This window comes from Pseudopodoces humilis, chromosome 7 (assembly GCF_049639895.1).
Source record: "Pseudopodoces humilis isolate 2021_Gansu_Grassland_sample_001 chromosome 7, ASM4963989v1, whole genome shotgun sequence".
NCBI classification, from domain to species: Eukaryota; Metazoa; Chordata; class Aves; order Passeriformes; family Paridae; genus Pseudopodoces; species Pseudopodoces humilis.
Window position 1 is genome coordinate 31044883 of NC_142206.1, and position 20004 is coordinate 31064886.

Below are 20004 nucleotides of genomic sequence, written 5' to 3' on the forward strand. Positions count from 1 at the left end.
CCAGTGTGATTGTGTGACCTGTTGAATATAGTTGCTTCTAGTTACAGACATGCAACCATCTCTTACCTACAGGCATGGATTTACCAGGAAAAGTGAGTGGAGACAAGGAAAAGTGTACTACAGCGATGTGTTTTGTACCTTTTGGTCTATGGCTTCCATTGTCAAATCCACTTACTGCCTCTCTAAACTGAGTAAGGGCTTTGTTTCTTGCTTTTCACGAATATGCATCTGTGCTTCTGATTACATGAACCAGGATAATAACAATAAGGAACTGCAACACTGGGAATACACGTACATTTTTGGTTGTCCGTGCTACAGGACATGAGGACAACTGAAGATGCTGAAAGTGGATTTTATTGCTAAGGGCTAGGGAATTGAAAACTATTATAAAGTTAGTGGCAGAAAGTAACTGAGGTTTTCCCTTGTTGCCTCAGAAGAAAAACAGAGGGGCTCTCTTACCTGTTTTTAAAATTTTTATGCTGTTTCTAGTTTGTCAAAGACATAAAATACACGGGTTTTGGTTATGATAATATATGAAATTTTTCATGCTAACAGGAATGTGGACATTAGTACTGTTACACATTTACTTTGTTAGACAAACCTGAGGAAAAAGTGTGTTTTAAAAAATAATCGAATCTGAAGTTTACTTTAACAACTAGAAGTTTACTTTAACAACTTTTCTGTGCAGTGCCTTTTGTAGTTAGAAAAAAAAAAAGAAATAACGTTATAATTTTGCTTTTTTATGTGTCTTCATAAAAACAGCTGCCAAACATCAAGTGGTAACAATAGATTAGCATTTGCATTATCTTAGTCTCAGGTTTTTTAATGGTAACTGAGAATTTTCTGGTAATAGATATTTGAATGTTTCAAGCTTTAACTCCTGTTCTTGTACTTACTGAAAGGTTTTGTGCCCCACCCCCTATCCAAAATCAAGAACGGGTGCAGGAAGGATGAAACTCCAAATGAAATGTTTTGCCTGGGGCAATATTGTTCATCACATTCTTCCTAAAGGCTTTTGGGTTTTCCTTTTGAATGGAAATACAAGAGCCAGATGCAGTTACCTCATTTCAAAATACCCTTCCATTCTTCAGTAAAGAAAAAGCTTGATATTATTCTCTTTCTTTTTAAGAAATGTTATTTCAGCGCTCCATAAAATACGTGCCCTCACTGACAAACACAGCTACAACCTGATGTTCCCTGTAGAAACTTTGCACTTGCCTTGTGGCAACAGGCCCCACCAAACAGAACTGATAAAGAATTTTCTTTCTCTGGCCTCTCACAAGCAGAGACAGAGATGTGGCACAACTATCCATACCCTTACTCATTTATCTATACTTATGTACAGGGACCCTTAAAGACAATGACAGTTTCATAGATTTTAGATGGGATGTTCCTTTATGAGTGTAATTATCCATGTCATGAATTGAAAACTACAGAAATATTTCAGAAGCAATGAATGGGAACTTCTTTTTTTTCCTTTTTTTAAAAGATACTTCATTGTCCTGAGACTGTGAGGTAGGATTCCATATTTGCAATTCACACAGCTACAAAGATTGACAGCTTCTCTTTTTTATTCCTATAAGTTGTTATTTGTTGTTAATTTTTGGTACTGTTAATGCTCTAGATTTTAGCAGTGCCATAATTGCACTAGAATTTTTGCTCCTTATAAAAAAAGAGACAAACCCAAGCCTTTCTTTAAAACTGTAACAATTAAAAGACCAAAACAAGAAAAAAGTTGTAGTTTCAACTGTACTAGACCTGATATTTTTGGAGAGGATGCTGTCTCTCAGTGTTTGAATTCTTGCATGTACCAATACATGGCAATACTGTGCATGCTGTTATATTAAGCTTGTGGGAGAAAGACAATGAAATGCTAAGCCAGTGTGATACATTATGGGTCTTGTCATTTAAAGCTAGATAATAGATTTTCAATTCTATATTTCAACATATTTCTTCACAACAAGTTTCTGAAAAGTAGTATATTTTATTGTTTTTTCTGTGACTTGACAAATTTCTTTTTTAATATTGATTTCTGCTTCCTCCCATTCTCTTTTTTTGTTGAGTAGCCTTTTAAATATGTTGTCAGAAAGGCTTCAATGTTAAAAGAGTAATTAGTAAGCAAAATTATAAATGTTCTGTCTTTAAATTTTAGCTGGGTTGAATTTCAGTTCCTGGTGCTGGTGTCTCTCTGCTGCCTGTGAGGACCTTGGGGAACTACAGCTGATGTTAGCACTTTGCTGAGGCTCTTGATTTAGGTGATGTGAATGTGAAACAAAGAGAGGATGTCAAAAACTCTGTAAGAAAACCACATTCATAAAAGAGACTGTGATCTACCTTAACTTGGATAACTGAGATTGTGCCCTACCTATATTACTTGACTGAAGAACCCTGTGGGTTTCTGTATCTTCTTATTCTGAATACAGCAGACCTCCTTCATATAATACTTCTGCTATCAGAAGAGAATATTTACACTTTCAAAATATGTCCTACAGAGCAGGCTTACCATATATATTAATATCTTATTTAGAAAAAGTCAATATTTAGAGGTGCCTGTTACAATTGATGCACAAGGCCAACCAGAGTCACTTTAAAAGGTATCTCTAAAGAGCATCAGAAAATCGGGTCTGAAGCTTCTGTCTGTAGTTGCTTTAGATGAATTTTTATGGCCTGCTGCTCCTTGGGCCAGTCCCTTCCATGTTTACTAAGACTTAAGTACTCTTAATTGCATAGGTCACCTAGATCATGTGTTTGTGGGTTCTCTGTTTTCACAGAATTATAGAAGGATAGAATGGTTTGGGCTGGAAGGGAGTTGAACCTCACCTAGTTCCAACTGCCCTGCTGTGGCTAGGGACACTTTCTATTATAGACCAAGTTGCTCAGAGCCACATCTAATCTGGCCTTGAACACTTCTGTTCTTGAACATTTTCTGTTCCTTCTCTATATTATAAACCTGTAAGTATACTTAAAATCTCTGGATAGTTCATTGCAGTTTTAAAAATGCTGTATTTGAGGGTGAGCCCATTATGCTACACTATTTCTCTGAAAAAAATATTAAGCCAATATGACAAAAAAAAAAAGGGGGGGTTTTGTAACAGAAAACAGCTGCAACCACATCAAGGCATTTTTGTCTACTCTACTGGCTTTGCTGAAAATTAAAGCCACAACTTAATATTCAAGGAAGAGATTTCTATGGAATGAAATCTGTTAAATGCTTAATAACAAACAGTTAAAAACACAAAATGAGATGTTTAGGACACTGGTTTTGAATGCTAAATAGTCTAGATTGCAGAAGTTCTGCTTCTTCAATAAAGGCTAGAAAATGAGTCTTATTCTGAGTAATGGATTTTAAATACCAGTTCAGGAATTTGTGTCCTATGTTTTCACACACTGTCAGTGTGTTTAGTTAAAACCAGCTTGCTTCTAATATAAGAACTCTTGAAACTGTATGAAATCAAGTGCTCTAAAAACAGGGAGCTACCATTTGTTGAGATTTTAGAAATGAAAATTTTTACAGTGACTCAAATATGGAAAAATACTTAGATTTTTTCTAACTACAAACACAGTAGATTAGAAGAGCTAAATTTTGAACTAATATGGAGTTAAAACAGCTAAATTATTGCAAAACATCTGTTGACAACCTTGGAGTAGATGGATTTTCAAATTCAAAGTGATTTAAATCAGAGACTTTTCTCATAGTATAGTGTTTAAATGAAGGAGGATTTACATAATGATTTATGCAGCTTTTAAAATCCATAAACTTTGAAAATACATTCTCTAAGCAACACCCAACTCTAATTGTTTAGTGACTAGTAAGATATCCAGGTAAACAAGCTGTTTACATCAAGTCAGTACCTCTATGCCTTAGCCAGGAAAATATATTTTATGTACATTTAATTACACAATTTAATATATATTTATTTAGAATTTTAGTTATTATATTTTGTTAAAGATGTTGATTAAAATTGCTTCCTTTGTTAATTCCTGCTTACTTGAAATTTGTGCCCTGCTGCTAATGACGGAAGCTGGAGTAAAACTGAGTAACAATGTTGAAACTTCACTAAAGAAAATTTTTATTATCCAGTATATACAAAAGTCAAATATGCTGTACATCCTCTGTTTTGACCTTAGGGGAAATATAACTTTGATGCATAAGTCTTATGTTATATTAACTCCAAAATGACAGAAAAAGCCATCATGCCAATGAAAATAGATATTTTAATTAATTATATTTGATATTTTAAGTCATATATACTCAGTTGAGGAAAATTATGAGGCAGAGTAATTTTCCACTACTTGAAAATACTCATTTTTTTATTACAATATGTGCCTGATAGAAATGGTAGAAACTTTAAGCTTTCTTTACTTTAACCTGCCTGATTTGACATTTTCAGTTTCTGTTTCCTTAAGTTACCTTTTTAAAACTTGGTGAGGACATACAAATTTAGATTTTAGTGCCCATGGGTGAGAACTCATTAATATGTAAGTTCCTAGAAAATGTAATGGAACCTGTAGATCAAAAGCTACCATTAAATGAAAGTAATATTAAAAGTTAGGGTAAAAAGTACAACATGTAGCAATTCAGAAGTACGGCTTTTTGGGTCTTTAAAAATGATGGAATTATTTCCATAGGTTTCCAAGAAATAATTCCCACTTACAGCCATCCCACTTACAAACCTCTTAATTATACCCTCATATAGTACCATTTAAACTCCACAGCCGTGAGCAATGTAGCTTTGTGTCTATAGTGTCAAATGAAAAGTAAATCATTGCAAGAGATCTTCTATCTTCCTTCTTTTTTTCTCCTCCAGCTTCTGTTGCCTCTAGCAACCAGTTGCTTTCTCTTTCTAAAGTTTACAGAGTGTGGCATAGCTGATGAAACACACTTTTCCTTTATTGGCACATTCAAGCCACAAGCAATTGACTTGATATTTTTGAGAGAGGTAAAATTAAAACAAATGTTATGCCTCTTTGCAATGACTGAAATAGGCATGTTTATGACAAGTTCTTGGAGGCAAAACTGATTTAATTGGTTTTACCTGGATAACCTATAGGCTACCTTTAAAAAGCTCTGATACAATTATTATGTCTTGTCTCCACAGTGTTCACCTACTTTGCTACTCTAAATAAGATCAAAATTGTATAAACTCATGTCTCTTTAAATTTCTTTTAAAACAGCTCTTTGTCAGAGAAAGAAGGGGAAAAAAATTTAAAAATCTAGGGTTTTTAATTTTAAATTTCTTGATGAAGTTTATTTTCTCTTCTAAAATTCTTAAATTGTTTTTTTAGTGGAGATTTTATATTATTCCATGAGGCTGATCATCACTTTGATGTTGAGATTCTGATGGCTCATAATGTTACAAATTGAATTTTCTTTTCAGACAGTGATGTTACCAGATGCCAAATAATCTCCCCCTCTTTTTTTCTGCTGCTTCTGGTTTTTTGCCAAGATACTTCTGTACTTTCTGTGTTTTGGCTCTTAGCAGCAGCAGCTACCAAAAATTGACTAGTAGACCTTTTCATTTTGCCCTTACACAAACAGAAACAGTGGAAAAAATAAAAGGGAAAATTTAACTAACAGAAGGAAAGGGAGGGAAAAACAGAAGCAGGAGATTTTCTCTATGGCTTAGGTATCTTATTCATTCTTGAAGATATAGGTCATTGCTGAAACATTACAGAAGCCCACTAGACATAAGCACAGAACCACCAGATGGTAAATCATGATTGTAAGGAGCTCTTAATTTCTGAATCCATTATTCAGCTTTCAGTCTCAATTTTTAACACTGTCAAATCCATACACATTACTGGCCTCTCCAAAAACACACTCACTGAGTTGTGAGCATGTTTCTGGTCTACTCCCTTTAATATTTTCTGTCATTACATTCTGAACTAACCCTTCTGAAGCAGCCATACAGAGGAAAGATTACCTTTTTTCTTTTGCCTTCATTAAGCTTTTTCTCTTAACACAGGGTTTGTAAGCACAAGCACAAGCAACAGGCAGCCACTAGAAGCAGTAAAATGACATGCTGAACACTTAGTTTCTTTGTGAAAGGAGATGTGTGGGTCCCTGTACTGGGTTTGGCTGGGATGTTAATGATTTCATAGCAGCCTGTAGGGTGCTGTGTTTTGGATTTGTGATCAAAAAGTGGCTATAACTCACCTGTGTTTTAGCTGTTGCTGAACATCATTTGCACAGCGTCAGGGCCTACTCTGGTTCTCACTTTGCCCTCCTAGGGAGTAGATTGGGGATGTGCAGCATGCTGGGATCCAGACAGATGACCCAAATTAACCAAACAGATGCTCCATACCAATGCATATAACCTTGTGCACAGTAATAAAAAGAGAAAAGAGTGGGTTCTACAAAGCTAACCATTTTTTGCTCAGAATTGGCTGGGTGTTGGTATACCCATGGGAGATACTGAGTGGTTGCCTTTGCATTGCTTGTTTTGTTATCTTTCTCTCTCTTTGCTTATTAAACAATTAAACAATTTTTATCTTGATCCACAAGTTTTATTGCTTTTACTCTTCCTTTCCTTTACTGTTTTTGCTCATCCTTTCCTCTTTCCCACTGGGGTGAGGGGGTGGGGAGCAAGCAAGCATCTGAGTGGTCCTTAGGTACCTGCTGGGGTCAATCCACAATGGACACAGTACATCAATTTAAATCAGTTTACAAGTTATGGACACCAAACTGACTTCTGTGGTGCAAAAGAACTCTGGGCTTTCAACATTTCTGAAAATTGTAAGAAACTGTTCCACAGTGAGATGATGTGTGTGGTTTGTATGCAGCATATTAATGATATTTCACAGTTGCCCTGGCCGATACTGTTCACAGACAAGTACATGATGCTTGGGTGTGATGCAGAAAGGTGAGACTTTGGAGTTCATGGTGCACATTGAGTCGAGTAATGTGGAGATAGAAGGCGAGGGTTGCTTTTTCAAAGCAGAATGGAGCTGTTTGGGAAACTGTCAAAAAAATATTAAATAACTAAAACTTACAAAACTACCCTGGGATGATCTGTCAAAAATCTGAACTTTGTCTCAATAGGTCAGTATTCTGTTAAAATGGAGTAGTTTTACCAGGAAAAAAACAGCTACCTTAGAATTGACTGTTGCAGTCTCACACACCAGTAAAAATGTCAGCAAATTAAGCATCAAAGTAAATTATTTCAAACAAATAAAGTACCATGAGAACTATTGATTGCAGCACTTTAAGGAACAAAATTTCCATGTTTATAGATGTGCCAGCTGCATAGTCCTTAAATATCCTGACTTTGTAGTACTTACTCATTTGCTACGTGTCATTTTATGATTATTTACTATAATTAGAAATAATCCTGACATGTTAGCTTTCTCCCCATGGTAAAATCTGATAAGGGCTTTCAGTGTTAGTCTGTTTTTGTTACTGTATAGGTGTAGAAAGAAAGCCTAAAGATTTGAACTTGAAAACTTGTAGTCACAGCGGGGCTGTCCACAGCAAAGCACAAGTTTGCATTCCTACCACATGCAGTAAGGTTTTCTCTATAGACTCCTGTCACAGAGGAATTCAGCAAGGAACAAGAAATCTTCAGTCAGAGGAGGGCCACAAGTGTGTGAAAAGCTAACCACACATAAACAGTTAAGGTCATTAGCAGGCTCCTAAACTCCTGGCTAGGAATTAGTTTTTTGGATCATTAACGATAAAAAAGCCTAGGAAATGAATAGGACTCAGTGTCCTATTAAAAATTAGCCAGAACAATTAAAAGGTTTTCTAGTTTTTAATGGGAACCAGATCTAATACCTTATTTTCCCTTGTCTAGTGGGCTGCTTCTGCATTTTGAATGACACTCACTTTATGTCCTTGTATTTTTAAAGAAATGTCTAGAAGTATTTATTCTGGATAGGAGTTGTAAATTATTTACTATGAGGGGAGTGAAAGCTTGGGAGATGTTGAATCCAGTGTCTCCCTAAGACTGTGTTACTGATTCCAAGTCATGACTCTGAACTATTACAGTTGGTTGTGACTGGATTGCTTCTGATGTGTGCAAATATATACTCTGCAGACTCCTAATACAGTTGTTGCATTATGCAATTCCATGAGTTCAAATGCTCATTTGATTGCAAATGCACAGACGTTTTTCTTTGAGATGTCTTTCCCTACGGTGTTTCCCTAAACTCTGTTTCCTGATTTTAACAGCAGCCTTTCTGCTTTCATTTCAATGTAAATTCCTGGCTGCTGAGTGGATGACTGATGGCTATTTATCTTCTTCACTGTGTATTTTTCCTTAAGCCTATAGTCATCTCATGAGTTTGGCAAAAGAAAATAATAGTGCACCTTTAGTATTATAAAATGTAATTTTTGGAGATGTTTATTAAATACTTTCTTTATCTTTACATGCAAGTCTAACAAAAAAACCAAAGGGAGAGAGAGAGAGAAAGAAAAAAGAAGGAACAAAGAAATGTTTTACACTGTCTGCTTTGGCTGCAGGCCTGCCACTCTGGAGAAAAACATGCCCACTAATTCCCAAACTTTTTAACCCTATCATTGTTATATTCATTTCCCTCCCATATGCCTTAGGCTCTAATCTTACACTTACCCCTCTGGTAATAATCAAGGGAATCTATGGATACAAGCCATATGATTTTCCTGAAAGAAAAAAGAAAAAGAAGGAAAAAAAATGGGATGAGGGAAAATGGTCTGCAGATAGGGGAAACAAAAGGACCAAAGGAAGGTAGGACAAGATGTTCTTCCTCACAATGTAAATTTTGTACTGATCATTCATTTGCTTCATATACATAATTCCTTTCTGCAGTGAGTAAATTGCCCTGTCATTAACATAAAATTAGCTCCAAATTATCTTGGCCAAGAGCTTTGAAATATGTTAGTATAGAACCACACGCTCAAAACCATGTGAGAATCCATGTGGGTTTCCAGATGTGAGAATCTTTTGTGTTACAAATATAGTTGTGTTTACACAGTATAATCTGCTCTTTGGATATACTCTCAATGCAGCTGTGCTTCCAGTAGTGCTCTCTTATGTTATGCTCTTCCTGTGTGAATGCATCTTATTTCTTACAGTGAGTCCATGCTGATAATCACTGGTTTGAAACAAAAGCTATCCTGCAAATTAAAATACTTTTTCAAGAAATTGAAGGGTTTCAGCATGGGCTAGTAGGTTAGAAGTGAAAACTTGAAAAATTTCATGTTTCATTTTTGATTCATCATAATGTTTTGCTGCTAATTGTTTATTCAAGTTATTTTTGATTTACTTTTCATCAGTGAGTTCTTTCTGCACTAGGATTAAAATTTAGAAGACTAACTAAAATTTGAAGATGTAATATTTTACATGTTTTCTATGTTCCACTTAAGCTTGTGGTTTAATTTAATTTAGTTAATATTATCAAAAATAAATATATTGATACCAAGATTACTTGAATATCAATAAAATTAGCCAATTCTTGGTCATCTAAATAAAGATCTCTACCCATAATGATAGTCTGTCAATGCTCTTTTCCTTTTCTTTCTTTTTCCATATTTAAAAGCTCTCAACATGTTGATTTCTTTAATGCAGTTGTCTTCTGTTTTATGTGTAAGAAAGAAACTTGGAGTATTTTTGGGAAATAAATTGATTCTGCAGGAAAAGACTACTGGGTTAAATAACTCTATAGAGCTGAGTTTATGCACATCAGTTAGTGCCTGAACTGTACAGTATTCAGTCTGTAGCAGTGATTATTAGCTATTATTAATGTTTGACAGTGTGAGTACAGAATGATGACTGAAGGTAACTTAAAATGTCATTCTTGTCCACTTTTTAGTGTCATCTTGTAATTTTTAATAGCCGTAAGTTTTTCAAAGAAATATTCCTTCTTTCCTGACTGAAAACTGTCCCCATTGATGAACATGAATAATCAGTTTTCAGGTGTAATCCGTACACCCTGTGGTATCTTGGCTGTAGCCAAGTCATGTTATATATATCAAACAGAATAGTATGACTCCTGTAGTTGGATCAGAAATCCTCAGGGAAAAAAATATCAGCTAAACATCTGATACTGATCTCTCCTCTGAAATGACAGTAGCTCCATCCTCTAGCACAATGTAAAGTAGATTCTGCGTAGAAGTCATTGCACAATGAATAAAATTTTTTTTTATATAAATCACTGTAGCCTAAAGGTTCATTAGTATGTCAACTGTTCCTTTGTGTCTTGGAGGTTGGGTAAAACTGAGATTCTGATTGTAGAAAGCATTTTCCTCTATTAAATGTTGCATAGCATTTCCAACATTTTTAATATATCTTATGATATCTTCTATAGCTCCTATTTCATGGGCAAATGTATTACACATCTAAAAACAGTCTTGTTCTTATTACTGTAATCTTTAAATTGTCAGGAAATATTGTGCTACTCTGTTTTCAGGAGCATTAAAGATTGTAAAAGCTGGAAGTAACTCCCTATTGCTAGCCTCTTTAAGCAAAATATCCGTTGCTATTCTTCACCATAACCAGCTAATATCAGTCATTATCTTTAATATCAAATTTTAAGAAATGTCCAATAAAGGAGACCTGTGTGATAAAAATGATGGGAGTGTGTCAGTCTCTGAATAAGAAATCAACTGAAAAGATATATCTGCAAGCTATGCAAGCAGTGACAGCTTGAAGGAAGCACTAGAACTGTCCTGCAGAAACTATGGAGCTTTCTTCTGTCACATGCTATGGGTACTACTTGCCGTGGTAGGTAACTGATGTGCTTTGTGTCCCATGGTTGAGAGAGAGACTATGTGGCATTGCTACCTGAGAGGCCGGTAATATTTCAGTGAGTATGTGACAGGCTTTGTGGGCTGGTGCTATCCAAAACCATTTCTAACCCCAGCTGCATTGCCCCAAGTCTTCTAGCCACGTGCTATTTTGCTTTCAATAACTAAAACCTTAAAGAGTCTGTATGTGTGTGTGTGTGTCTGTATGTATTCACAGCAAACCAAAAAATAAGAAAAGTACATGCTCTGCTAATAAAAACCAGTCAGATCTCATGGAAGACTATGCAAAATCATAGACCTCTCAGTGCCTTGTGGACATCAAACTTCTTTCCTAACTTTCATTACAGAATCTATCTAGAACCTAGTGAGGATGCTGCATAAACTTTGTGATTATGGAAATGTATATTTAAATTCAGTTTGACTTGAAAAACCTTGATATTTGTTCAAGGATTCTGCCAGTGTGTGTCTCAAGCTGTTTTATGGCACTGCTTTTCATTAATTATATTTTGACAGAAGAAATTCTCGCTTTTTTTTTTTTTTTTCAGACTGAAGAACAAATGAGCCTCTCTGAAGAGCAGATTAAGACCCTTCTGGAAGAATGTATGCAGCCTCAGAGAACAATAAGTAACGTTACCATGCCACAGTCTCAGGAATCTCTTTCTTTTGGATTAAGTCCCCCCTGTTACACAAGTCAAGACTCCACTCTTCACTCTACATCTAGTCTTTCCAAAATGTTAGTTGAAGACCATATTGTAGGGATGTTAATGGCTCAGGAAAAGGCTGGACTTGAAGACAAAAGCTTATGTGTTAATGCAGAGAGCAAAATCCCTGGCTACTATATCAGCAAAGCATTGGCTGGTAGTCACTTATCAAAGGATTCACTGGCCCAAACAGAGGAACCTGATGACCTAGAAGGTTTACAGAAGATGGAAGATAAGAGTATTACTGAGGGTTACTTTATGTCAAGAGCACTCAACACAAAAAGATTGAAGAAACCTTCTTTCTTGGGTGAACCATTATATTGCATCAGCATGAACAATGAGCCATCCACAGAGGCTGACATTCTCAGCATACCACTGCAAACCAAAGGAGGTGAGACTCTTAACAACCCTTTAGAATAGGCTTTTGATTATAATGAAAAACCTAAGCAGGTTCTCACCAAAGGTATGCACCAATACACACTGATTATTATGGTGGGACAAGAATGATCTTTTAGAAAACATGAAACTGTGCCAAAAGAAATACGCACAAAATAACAGAATGTTTATTAAAATTCTTACTCTGAAATAATTGACTAGGAGGTTTATGAAATATATAATTGATGTTGATTTATTCTGTCAGCTGGAAAACAGTGTTGAAAATGCATATGGATTACTTTTTGGTAGTAGAAAATCATGGTCACTGTTCTGTGGAGAGCAAATATTCTCACAGTAGTTGGTACAAAAATTCAGATGAAAATCCAGGTGTTTCATGAAAGTTTTTAATTAGGTAAAATTAAATTTTTTCACTGGTATTATAAAAAGATTGTGGAAATGTCTCTTGTTTTTATGTTCTTTACATATATGTAATTACACAGTGATATTGCAATCTAAATCTATATCTATATTTAGATTTTTAACCTAAGACTAGTTCTCTTCCTGGGAGGCCAGCTGATCAAATAAGCCAGATTTTAGGCAGGTAAACTTTTCATTTTTTTCATAAAAGTTATGACAGTATGAAGTTTGTGGTTATAGTGCTACAATCAAATCTTATTAGAAATCAATACATTTTGCTATGTTTGTCAATTGATCTTTGTTATACTGGAAATCTGTTCTGGATTTAGAGAAACTGGTTTTTTTCACATGCATCAGTAATTTAAAAGAACATCCTAATATCCCTCTGTTATGTTATAATTTTGTAATTATGATCACAACACTTTCTTTGCTTGTAGTTAATCTTTCTACAGTGAGAGGAATGTTTATATTTTTTCAAGGCAATTCTGCCTGTCAGAATGCAGGAAGTCTTGTTATTGCTGTTTTTATACTGACAGACAAAGCTGATATCCGTACTTGACTGCACTGTTTTCCCCTTATGAGATTTAAGCGATAGCTTCTACGTGAAGAAAATAGAAATAGTACCTGTAGAAAAGGTTGGGTGGTTTTGGTGCTTTTTTTGTATTTTTTGTTAGATTACTTATCCGCTGCCTTCACAAGCTGTCTTTGCTCGTCATGTAGATGCAGGCATCAGAGGAGCAGAGTGAGGGGAGACAGCGGTCTGCCCAGAGGAGAGCACGGTGGCAGTGGTGGTCATGGGGAGCACCACAGAGATCACCTCTGCCAGGGACAGCCTGATCTCATGCAGGAGTAACATGATTACATGCTACACCACCTAGTTTCTTTGGCAACCAACAGTGAGAAAAACTCAGTAACTTGCTGCCTTCACTTGAGTTAAAATTCTCCTTTAGCCCAAACAGATGTAGCACGGTCAGAGCCAAGCGTGACTCAGCCCCACCTTCCACCTCCCACCTCCCATTATGAGTGGGTTTTAAGAGGGGATGTGTTAGATCAAGGAAATACTGTGACCACTGGGTACTGAAGTGAGCAGGTAACTGTAGATAGAGTCACTGTGAGGTAATTTTACTGCACAAGAGAGGAAGGAGATTTTCACTATTAAGTGAATTTCCATATGGGACATCTCATTGTAGAAGTCTACAAGGTGAATGAGTTAACAGTTATCTCATAATAATTTAAATATCTTTGAGTCAAAATCATGCGTGTCAGAGTAATGTAATGGGGTATTTAGATTATCTGTTTTCAACAGTGAATGAAACAGATGATGAGTAATGTTTAATCATGTAGAACTCAAATCTGCATGGTTAATAAGCATCTCGGTTTTATGATGTTTTTGCTTACCAGTTCTTTCTTTGAGAGGGGAAATATTCTGAATTTTCAGTCCCTGATTATTTTTCGTTTTTAACTAAGGAGCTAATTAATTTGTTTCCTACAAAGGTGACTCAGTTCTGTCTGAAGCAATTAGTCCTGGACATAGGCCAAAGGATGTGTTATTTATCAAATTTGTGAACTTGCTTAACATATTCTGTAGATAATTTGCTCGTTAGTTCAGACACGATTGAATGTGCTAATTGTATTGGGAAATGGAGATCCCAGTGCAATCCAGTTTAAGGCAAATACATCTAGAGATGAAGGTATGAGAAGTGTCAGGTGTTATTGTCATTTGTAAGAGATATTTACATAGCTGAGTTTTGTTATTGTCTTAATTGTAAAGGACATTTAAATATGTATGCATAATCTTCTGCAAGTAGCTTGATTTTCTTGCCTGCTCTACATATGGTTTAAATCCTTTGTAGTGCTGGTTAAGCAAATAAAATAGTGTGAAACTAGTTTAGCACAATTTCAGTTTTGCATTCTTTATGGTACTGTAGTCTGTGATACAGATTTACTGTAATACATTAAATTATAGATATATCTATTTTAAGGAAAGCATAATTATTAGCATAACGCATATATATGTATGTATTGAAGGAAATGCTTGTGTGCCTTCAAAGATAAATAATGCCTGTTTCTTGAAAGAAGCACTAACCTATACCCAGCTCGTATGTACGTAAACATAGATGGTGTTTACTGAGGTTAACAGAATCCAGACTTGCCCACATGCAGAAATGAAAAGGCTGTTATTTCTCATAATTGTATGAGCCAGTAAATAATTATTTCCAGCTCTATTTTGAGGGGCTATATTAAGGTTTAAGTAGAAGTTATATCACAACTGTTCTTATATTTTTCTCTTACAAATAATGTTGTGCTTACAGCAGCTTAGCACCTTTTTATTTTCTTTTTTTTCAGATCATATGAACATTGAAATTTGAGGGGAGAGTGACAGTATGCTTCTCTGCACAACTGTGTTCCAAAAGTGTAGCTAAACCTCTATCATTGTTATTACACTGATACAGTACCATATAAAGCAACCTGATGGGAATAAATTATCATAATTGAAAATTTCCATGAGTTGATTTTTTTCTTTAGAGATAATTATTATTCTCATTGTCATATATTTTTGCAGTTTGATTTCAAAATAAACTCTTGCATTTCATTAAATTTCCTGGATGTGTTCTGCCTAATAAAGAAATGTACACAGATATTGTGTAGCTTTGTGTATGGTAAGACATGCCTGTCTTGATCTGTAAAAAATAAAACGAAAAAACCAACTAAATTTTAAAATTTTAGTATTTACTGATGAGGCTTTATTAGAGAGGGTGTGCAATATATATAATAATTTCATTTTTCTTCACACACACACACAGAGTCTGGCTTTTTCGTGAAGTTAGCTAAATTGTGGCTTCTGTTACCTCACTGCAGTTTGCTGGAGCTTGCAGTCTGTCTGACAGTCCTGACTCAATGAAGCATCCCATTACTCAGTGTTTTGCCTGGGGCTGTCTCTTGGCTGGACCAGGTTTGGTTGAGGGCTTGAATTGCACAAGTGCTCTGCTGGATCAGAACATCAGCACCTGTCTGCTCAGGTCTGCCTGATTCTTGTCTGGGAAAACAACAACCACACGGCAAACATTTGTGTCTTCCAGTTAAGAAATGTAATTAAATGAGGAAGGATGGCAGCCCCTGGTGAAGGCTTGGTGGGAGTAAAAGTGTAGGCATTCAGAAGTTTTCCCTAGCAGCTACTAGATTGTGAAACCTTGTAGTGATGGGGGGAGGGTAATGCAGCTGGTTTGGGTTTGAGGTAACAATTCATTACAGGCTTTTGATCGTCTAGTCTTTAACTAGTATTTCTTCCTGATTTTTGCCTTATTTACTCAGCTGATGGTCAGTTTTCCATTTCATGTGCTGCAATATCAGAATAAGAAAACATTATTAAAAAAACATGGTTATTTTTAAAAACTTTTTTTAAGTGGGGAGAGATACTCTAGCAAAGAAGATTCAACAGATTTATCCCATTTACAAGCTCTCATGTGACTTAACCTAAAAGGACAGATTATTTCTCAGATCCTATACCTATAGTCATTTAACATTCACCAAGAAAAGATGTATAGAGAGAGTATTAACTATACATGGGCTGTTATTGCTTAGGGTTTACTTGATCTAATATGAATGTTTAAATTAGTGTGCATATTGGCTCAAATTTTAATCTAATTTACAGAGTTGTCAGTAGGAGTGGATGCACACTTCTGGAGAAATTGAAACTGTGTGGATATAACAGAGATCAGAATCTAATCAACTTGCTTTTAGTTAAAAATATGAATGGGACATTGTATCTGCAACAAGAAATCGCTATTTCTTTTCTGACTTTCTGATATTTTTACTTGTTCTTCAGTACACAGGAATAACAAACCTTTGGACAGTGCATGTTCTGTGTAGGATTGCTGTAAGCAAATTCATGGAACTTTTCAAATCTCACCTACATCTTTTTTTTACTGTAAAAATATTAAGCCTGTGTCATAGTTTTGTTAGCATAAATATAATTGAAGAAATACTGACAAGCATTTTTAAGAGTATTTTCTGTGCCTGTATGATATTCATTCAGGACAGTCTGCTGGCTCTAATCTTTCCACAGTCCAGTTATTTTCACATGGAACTTGTGTTCTATAGAGACCTTCTCAAAAAAAGTGTTTCAAGTGCTTGGGCAGTTTTGGAAGAAATCTAAATTATGTTTAAAGATTATATGTATAATATCTAGAGAAAATTAAGAAAAATACTAAGTAATTCTTATTTTTCTTGTTTTATTTTCTTATCTTGAATCTCTCACTGCTGTAAAACAGCTTTTGCTAGCACCCTCAAGGAAGGGTTGCTGTTGCTAACAAAGACAACATTCCTGAAACCACACAACTTTTTATTTGCATCTGGCATTTCAGGGATAAGCAGGTAAGTTTGGGTGGCTATTGACTTGAAGAGTATGTTCCAGCAGGAGGTCTGTAACTCAACTTTTAGTCTTGAGAAGTGCTGAGCACCCTGCACCAGTTGTGGTCACTGCAAACCACTGGGACCTAGCACTCATGGCTTGCTATTCCAGAGGTGTGTTGGGTCAACACCCAAAGCTCAGAGACTGTAAAAAATTAATGACCTAATGTTTATCTGTACTTGGTTTCCACTGCATTATATTAAACAACAGGTTGTTTGGGAATATTTTATTTCTTGCTTGATGTTACAGGTGAAATATCAATTCAAGCCCTCCTTTGTTTTTGTATTCTCAGTTTTAAGTTTATGTTTGAAATAAAATTATTTGGAAAAATACTGGTACTGGTACTGGTGAGAGGTGGACAATAACAGAGATATTATATAAAATATAGTGACAAGGTCATTTGCTAAAACATTGCCAATACCAGGGTAAAAAGAAAGTTGAACCCAGGAGGATTCATGGGTTTTTCTGTGTTTTTCCAGTGACTCTGTGTTGTGACCTGCAATAACCCCTCAGTTGGGGCCACCATTTGAATTCCAGCTGCACTGGAATGTGGCAGCTTCTCCTCAGGGGAGTGATGCAGCAGTGATGATTAAGATGTTTAAATTCTTTTTTTTTGCAGCCTAACTTGGGATTTGGAAACAGGTTTTTTGAAATATATAAATTCATTCCACATAGGTTGTATTTGGCAAAAGATTCTGATAACTTCTTTATTGTCTTCTGTAGCTCCTTTAATAGCAGAGCACAGAGATTTTTAAAGTTATCCTTCTGATTTTTGGGCTTTGAGATGTTTGAGGAACAAGAAGTTTCATGAGTGTATGTAAATTTATGCTGTTTGTTCTCCTTGTCTTTTTTCACACAGTGATTTTACAGCACAGATAGCTGCTTTGCTCCAGGAATTTAATATTGGAGAAAGCAACATAGCCATGAAGAAAAGATTCTGATGTGCTTGTATCTAATTGCTGAGCAATACATGACCAAATCATTCTGTCTTTGTCACTGAGACCCCTCAGTGACACACACATGGTGCTGGTGTTTGTGGTGGCCAGTGCTCAGCTGTTGATACTGATTTTCTCCAGTGGGTACGTTTCGATGCTGCCAAGGTTTGCCCTTAAAGTGAAAAACTGCATATTGTTTTCCTCTGAACGTGGAAAATTAGGGTGGTTCAATCATTTTTATGGCCATTATATATGTGTGTATATATATGCATACATAAATTGTACGTATGTATTGAATACAATTGTATGTATTAATTGGATACATAATATAGAAAATATACATTTGAGTGAGACATTTTAAAGGATTACAGCATTGATTTCAGTGTACTGTAATGGTGTTAGAAGTTCACTCCAGCTTTGCATTTATTGTGCAGACTTAGAGTGGTTGAGGGATTTTAATTTCAAAAAGAAGTGACAAACTAAATATCCTGATTAAAAAAAAAAAGTTAAAAAGTTTCTTGAATCTAGACAACAATAAAATGAGTGAAATTATTATTGTATGCCCAGAATTCAAGTTTAAATTAAAGTAGTTCTACCAATGGGTAAAAAAACTTTCAGTTTCATCATTAAAAAAATAAAAAGAGGAAAACACCACACAAAAATCCTCAGCCTAATGCCTTTTTCCGAGACAGACGTGGGCTGGTGTCTGCTTAGTGGATCTGTAGTGCATGCTTTCCTTCTCACTTCCCGAGCAGAACTCCTGCAGTGACAGTGGGCATGCTGAGCACAGAGTGAAAACAGGCTGTGCAAAAATTATCTGCTGCATAGATCAGCAAGGAAAGAGCTGCTTAAACATGTCATCAGAGTAACAAGGACTAGTCTAGAAATGTGAAAAAGTATGCCAGGAAATTCATGTACTGGAAAGGGTGCTTTTTTACCTCCCTGTTAGGGATGGATAAAGTGAGAGGCAGTTGTTTGCAGCTCAGTTTCTGTGATTTCAGTAACTACAAGAATTTTAATATTTTATTAGAACTCCCTACTTGCTGGATAAAATTTCAGCAAATAACATGAGAATGCACCTTTTTGTTATGCTTCTTAAAAAGGCTTTCTAAGTACAGCTTTGGAAAAGATCTCCTCTCTCTTGATTTTTACATGAAAAAATTGCCAGAGCTTACACTTCCAAGTGTGTTTCCTCCCCCAGTTACAAAGAGAGAGCCTCACCTCTGGGAGTCTCACAGTGTGAAGGATAGACACAAGGCAAGGTGGTTTGGCAGATCCTCAGGAAGCTGACAAGTTAGGAGGGTTTATGAAAGCTAGGAAAAATAGTAACTGATTTTTTCTTTAATTTAATTTAGTTTTCAACAGATGCACTTATTGAGAAATAATTGCTCCTTTATTTGTAGTGAGATTTAAAGGTCAGAAAAACTGTTTCCTTTTCAAATAGAATAGAGGCACTTGAATACTACTAATGCCATAACCTACATTTATCCAATTATACGTTTCATTGAGGGGTTGGCTAGAATCCAGAAACAGTAGTTGGAATAAAAGGCTCCCTGTCATTTATGTCTATGTGAAATAGTTCACTACTTGCAGTTGAATCTGCAATACCTCTTATGCTTAAAAAAAACCCCAGTAAACTGGAGTATTCTGGAGTGTGCAGTAACTTGCGGAGTGTTAAAGTGCATAAACAATTTTGCTTTGTAGGCAGTTATTCTATATTCAGAACGTTTTTCCCCTTAAAAATCTGCTGTTTTCTTGTGGAAATGCTGATCTGTGCCATTGTTTTCTTATTGTTTGCTTTGTGTATTTGGTATGCATAGTTTTGGTGGGAAGGGCATTGCCTGAGGCATTCTACCCTAATTTTACAATAACACTAAAATGGTCTCTCCATACACATTTTGTGAGCAGAGCCATCAAGGGACAAGGACACAGAGTCTAAGCAGCCCTCAGTTTAGCTTTTTATGTTTTGCCTAGGCTAGAAGTTCTTCACTTTGAAAGTAGGCGAAGAATGAAAGACAAATGATGTCTGGGCTTCCTGGAATTTGGTTGAATTTGAAAATCCAAATTTCTCTATGATACTTGTCTAATTTTATGGATTTCCTGTGGAAGATTTTGTCTTTAAGACTTCTTGCCAAGCACTTTTTAAAATGAGTTTTCTTCCTCTTGTTGTAACTCTGCTTAAATATTCATACAACTTTGTGCACCTGTTTTTTCTCTTTGGAAAAGGTGAGAAGAGCTAGAACTCCCCTTGTGGATACTTGAAGATGCTTACCTCTGCAATCTCAACAGTCCTTTCCAAAACAAATTTATGTTGAAAATCTACCAATTACTGTGGACTTCCCTGCAAAAATCATGCCAGTGTCAGTAAAAAATGAACTATTGTCATTAAGATGCAGATCTTTCTACACTTGTCTCAGTCATTATCTCTTTATCTGTATCATA

General features: G+C 35.6%; 1 protein-coding gene across 4 annotated transcripts in view; it reads left to right on the forward strand.

Moving 5' to 3' along the window:
• Positions 1-14685, forward strand: part of FSIP1 (fibrous sheath interacting protein 1) — a 67240-nt gene extending 52555 nt beyond the window's left edge. For 3 of the 4 annotated variants that reach the window (XM_088057930.1, XM_088057928.1, XM_088057927.1), the window contains exon 12: positions 11269-11844. In XM_088057930.1, coding sequence (XP_087914056.1) covers positions 11269-11844 — 576 coding nt within the window. Of the gene's footprint in view, positions 1-11268; positions 11845-14562 lie in introns of those variants that run through there. The other variant, XM_088057929.1, reaches the window with a different exon arrangement.
• The last annotated feature ends 5319 nt before the right edge of the window (positions 14686-20004 follow it).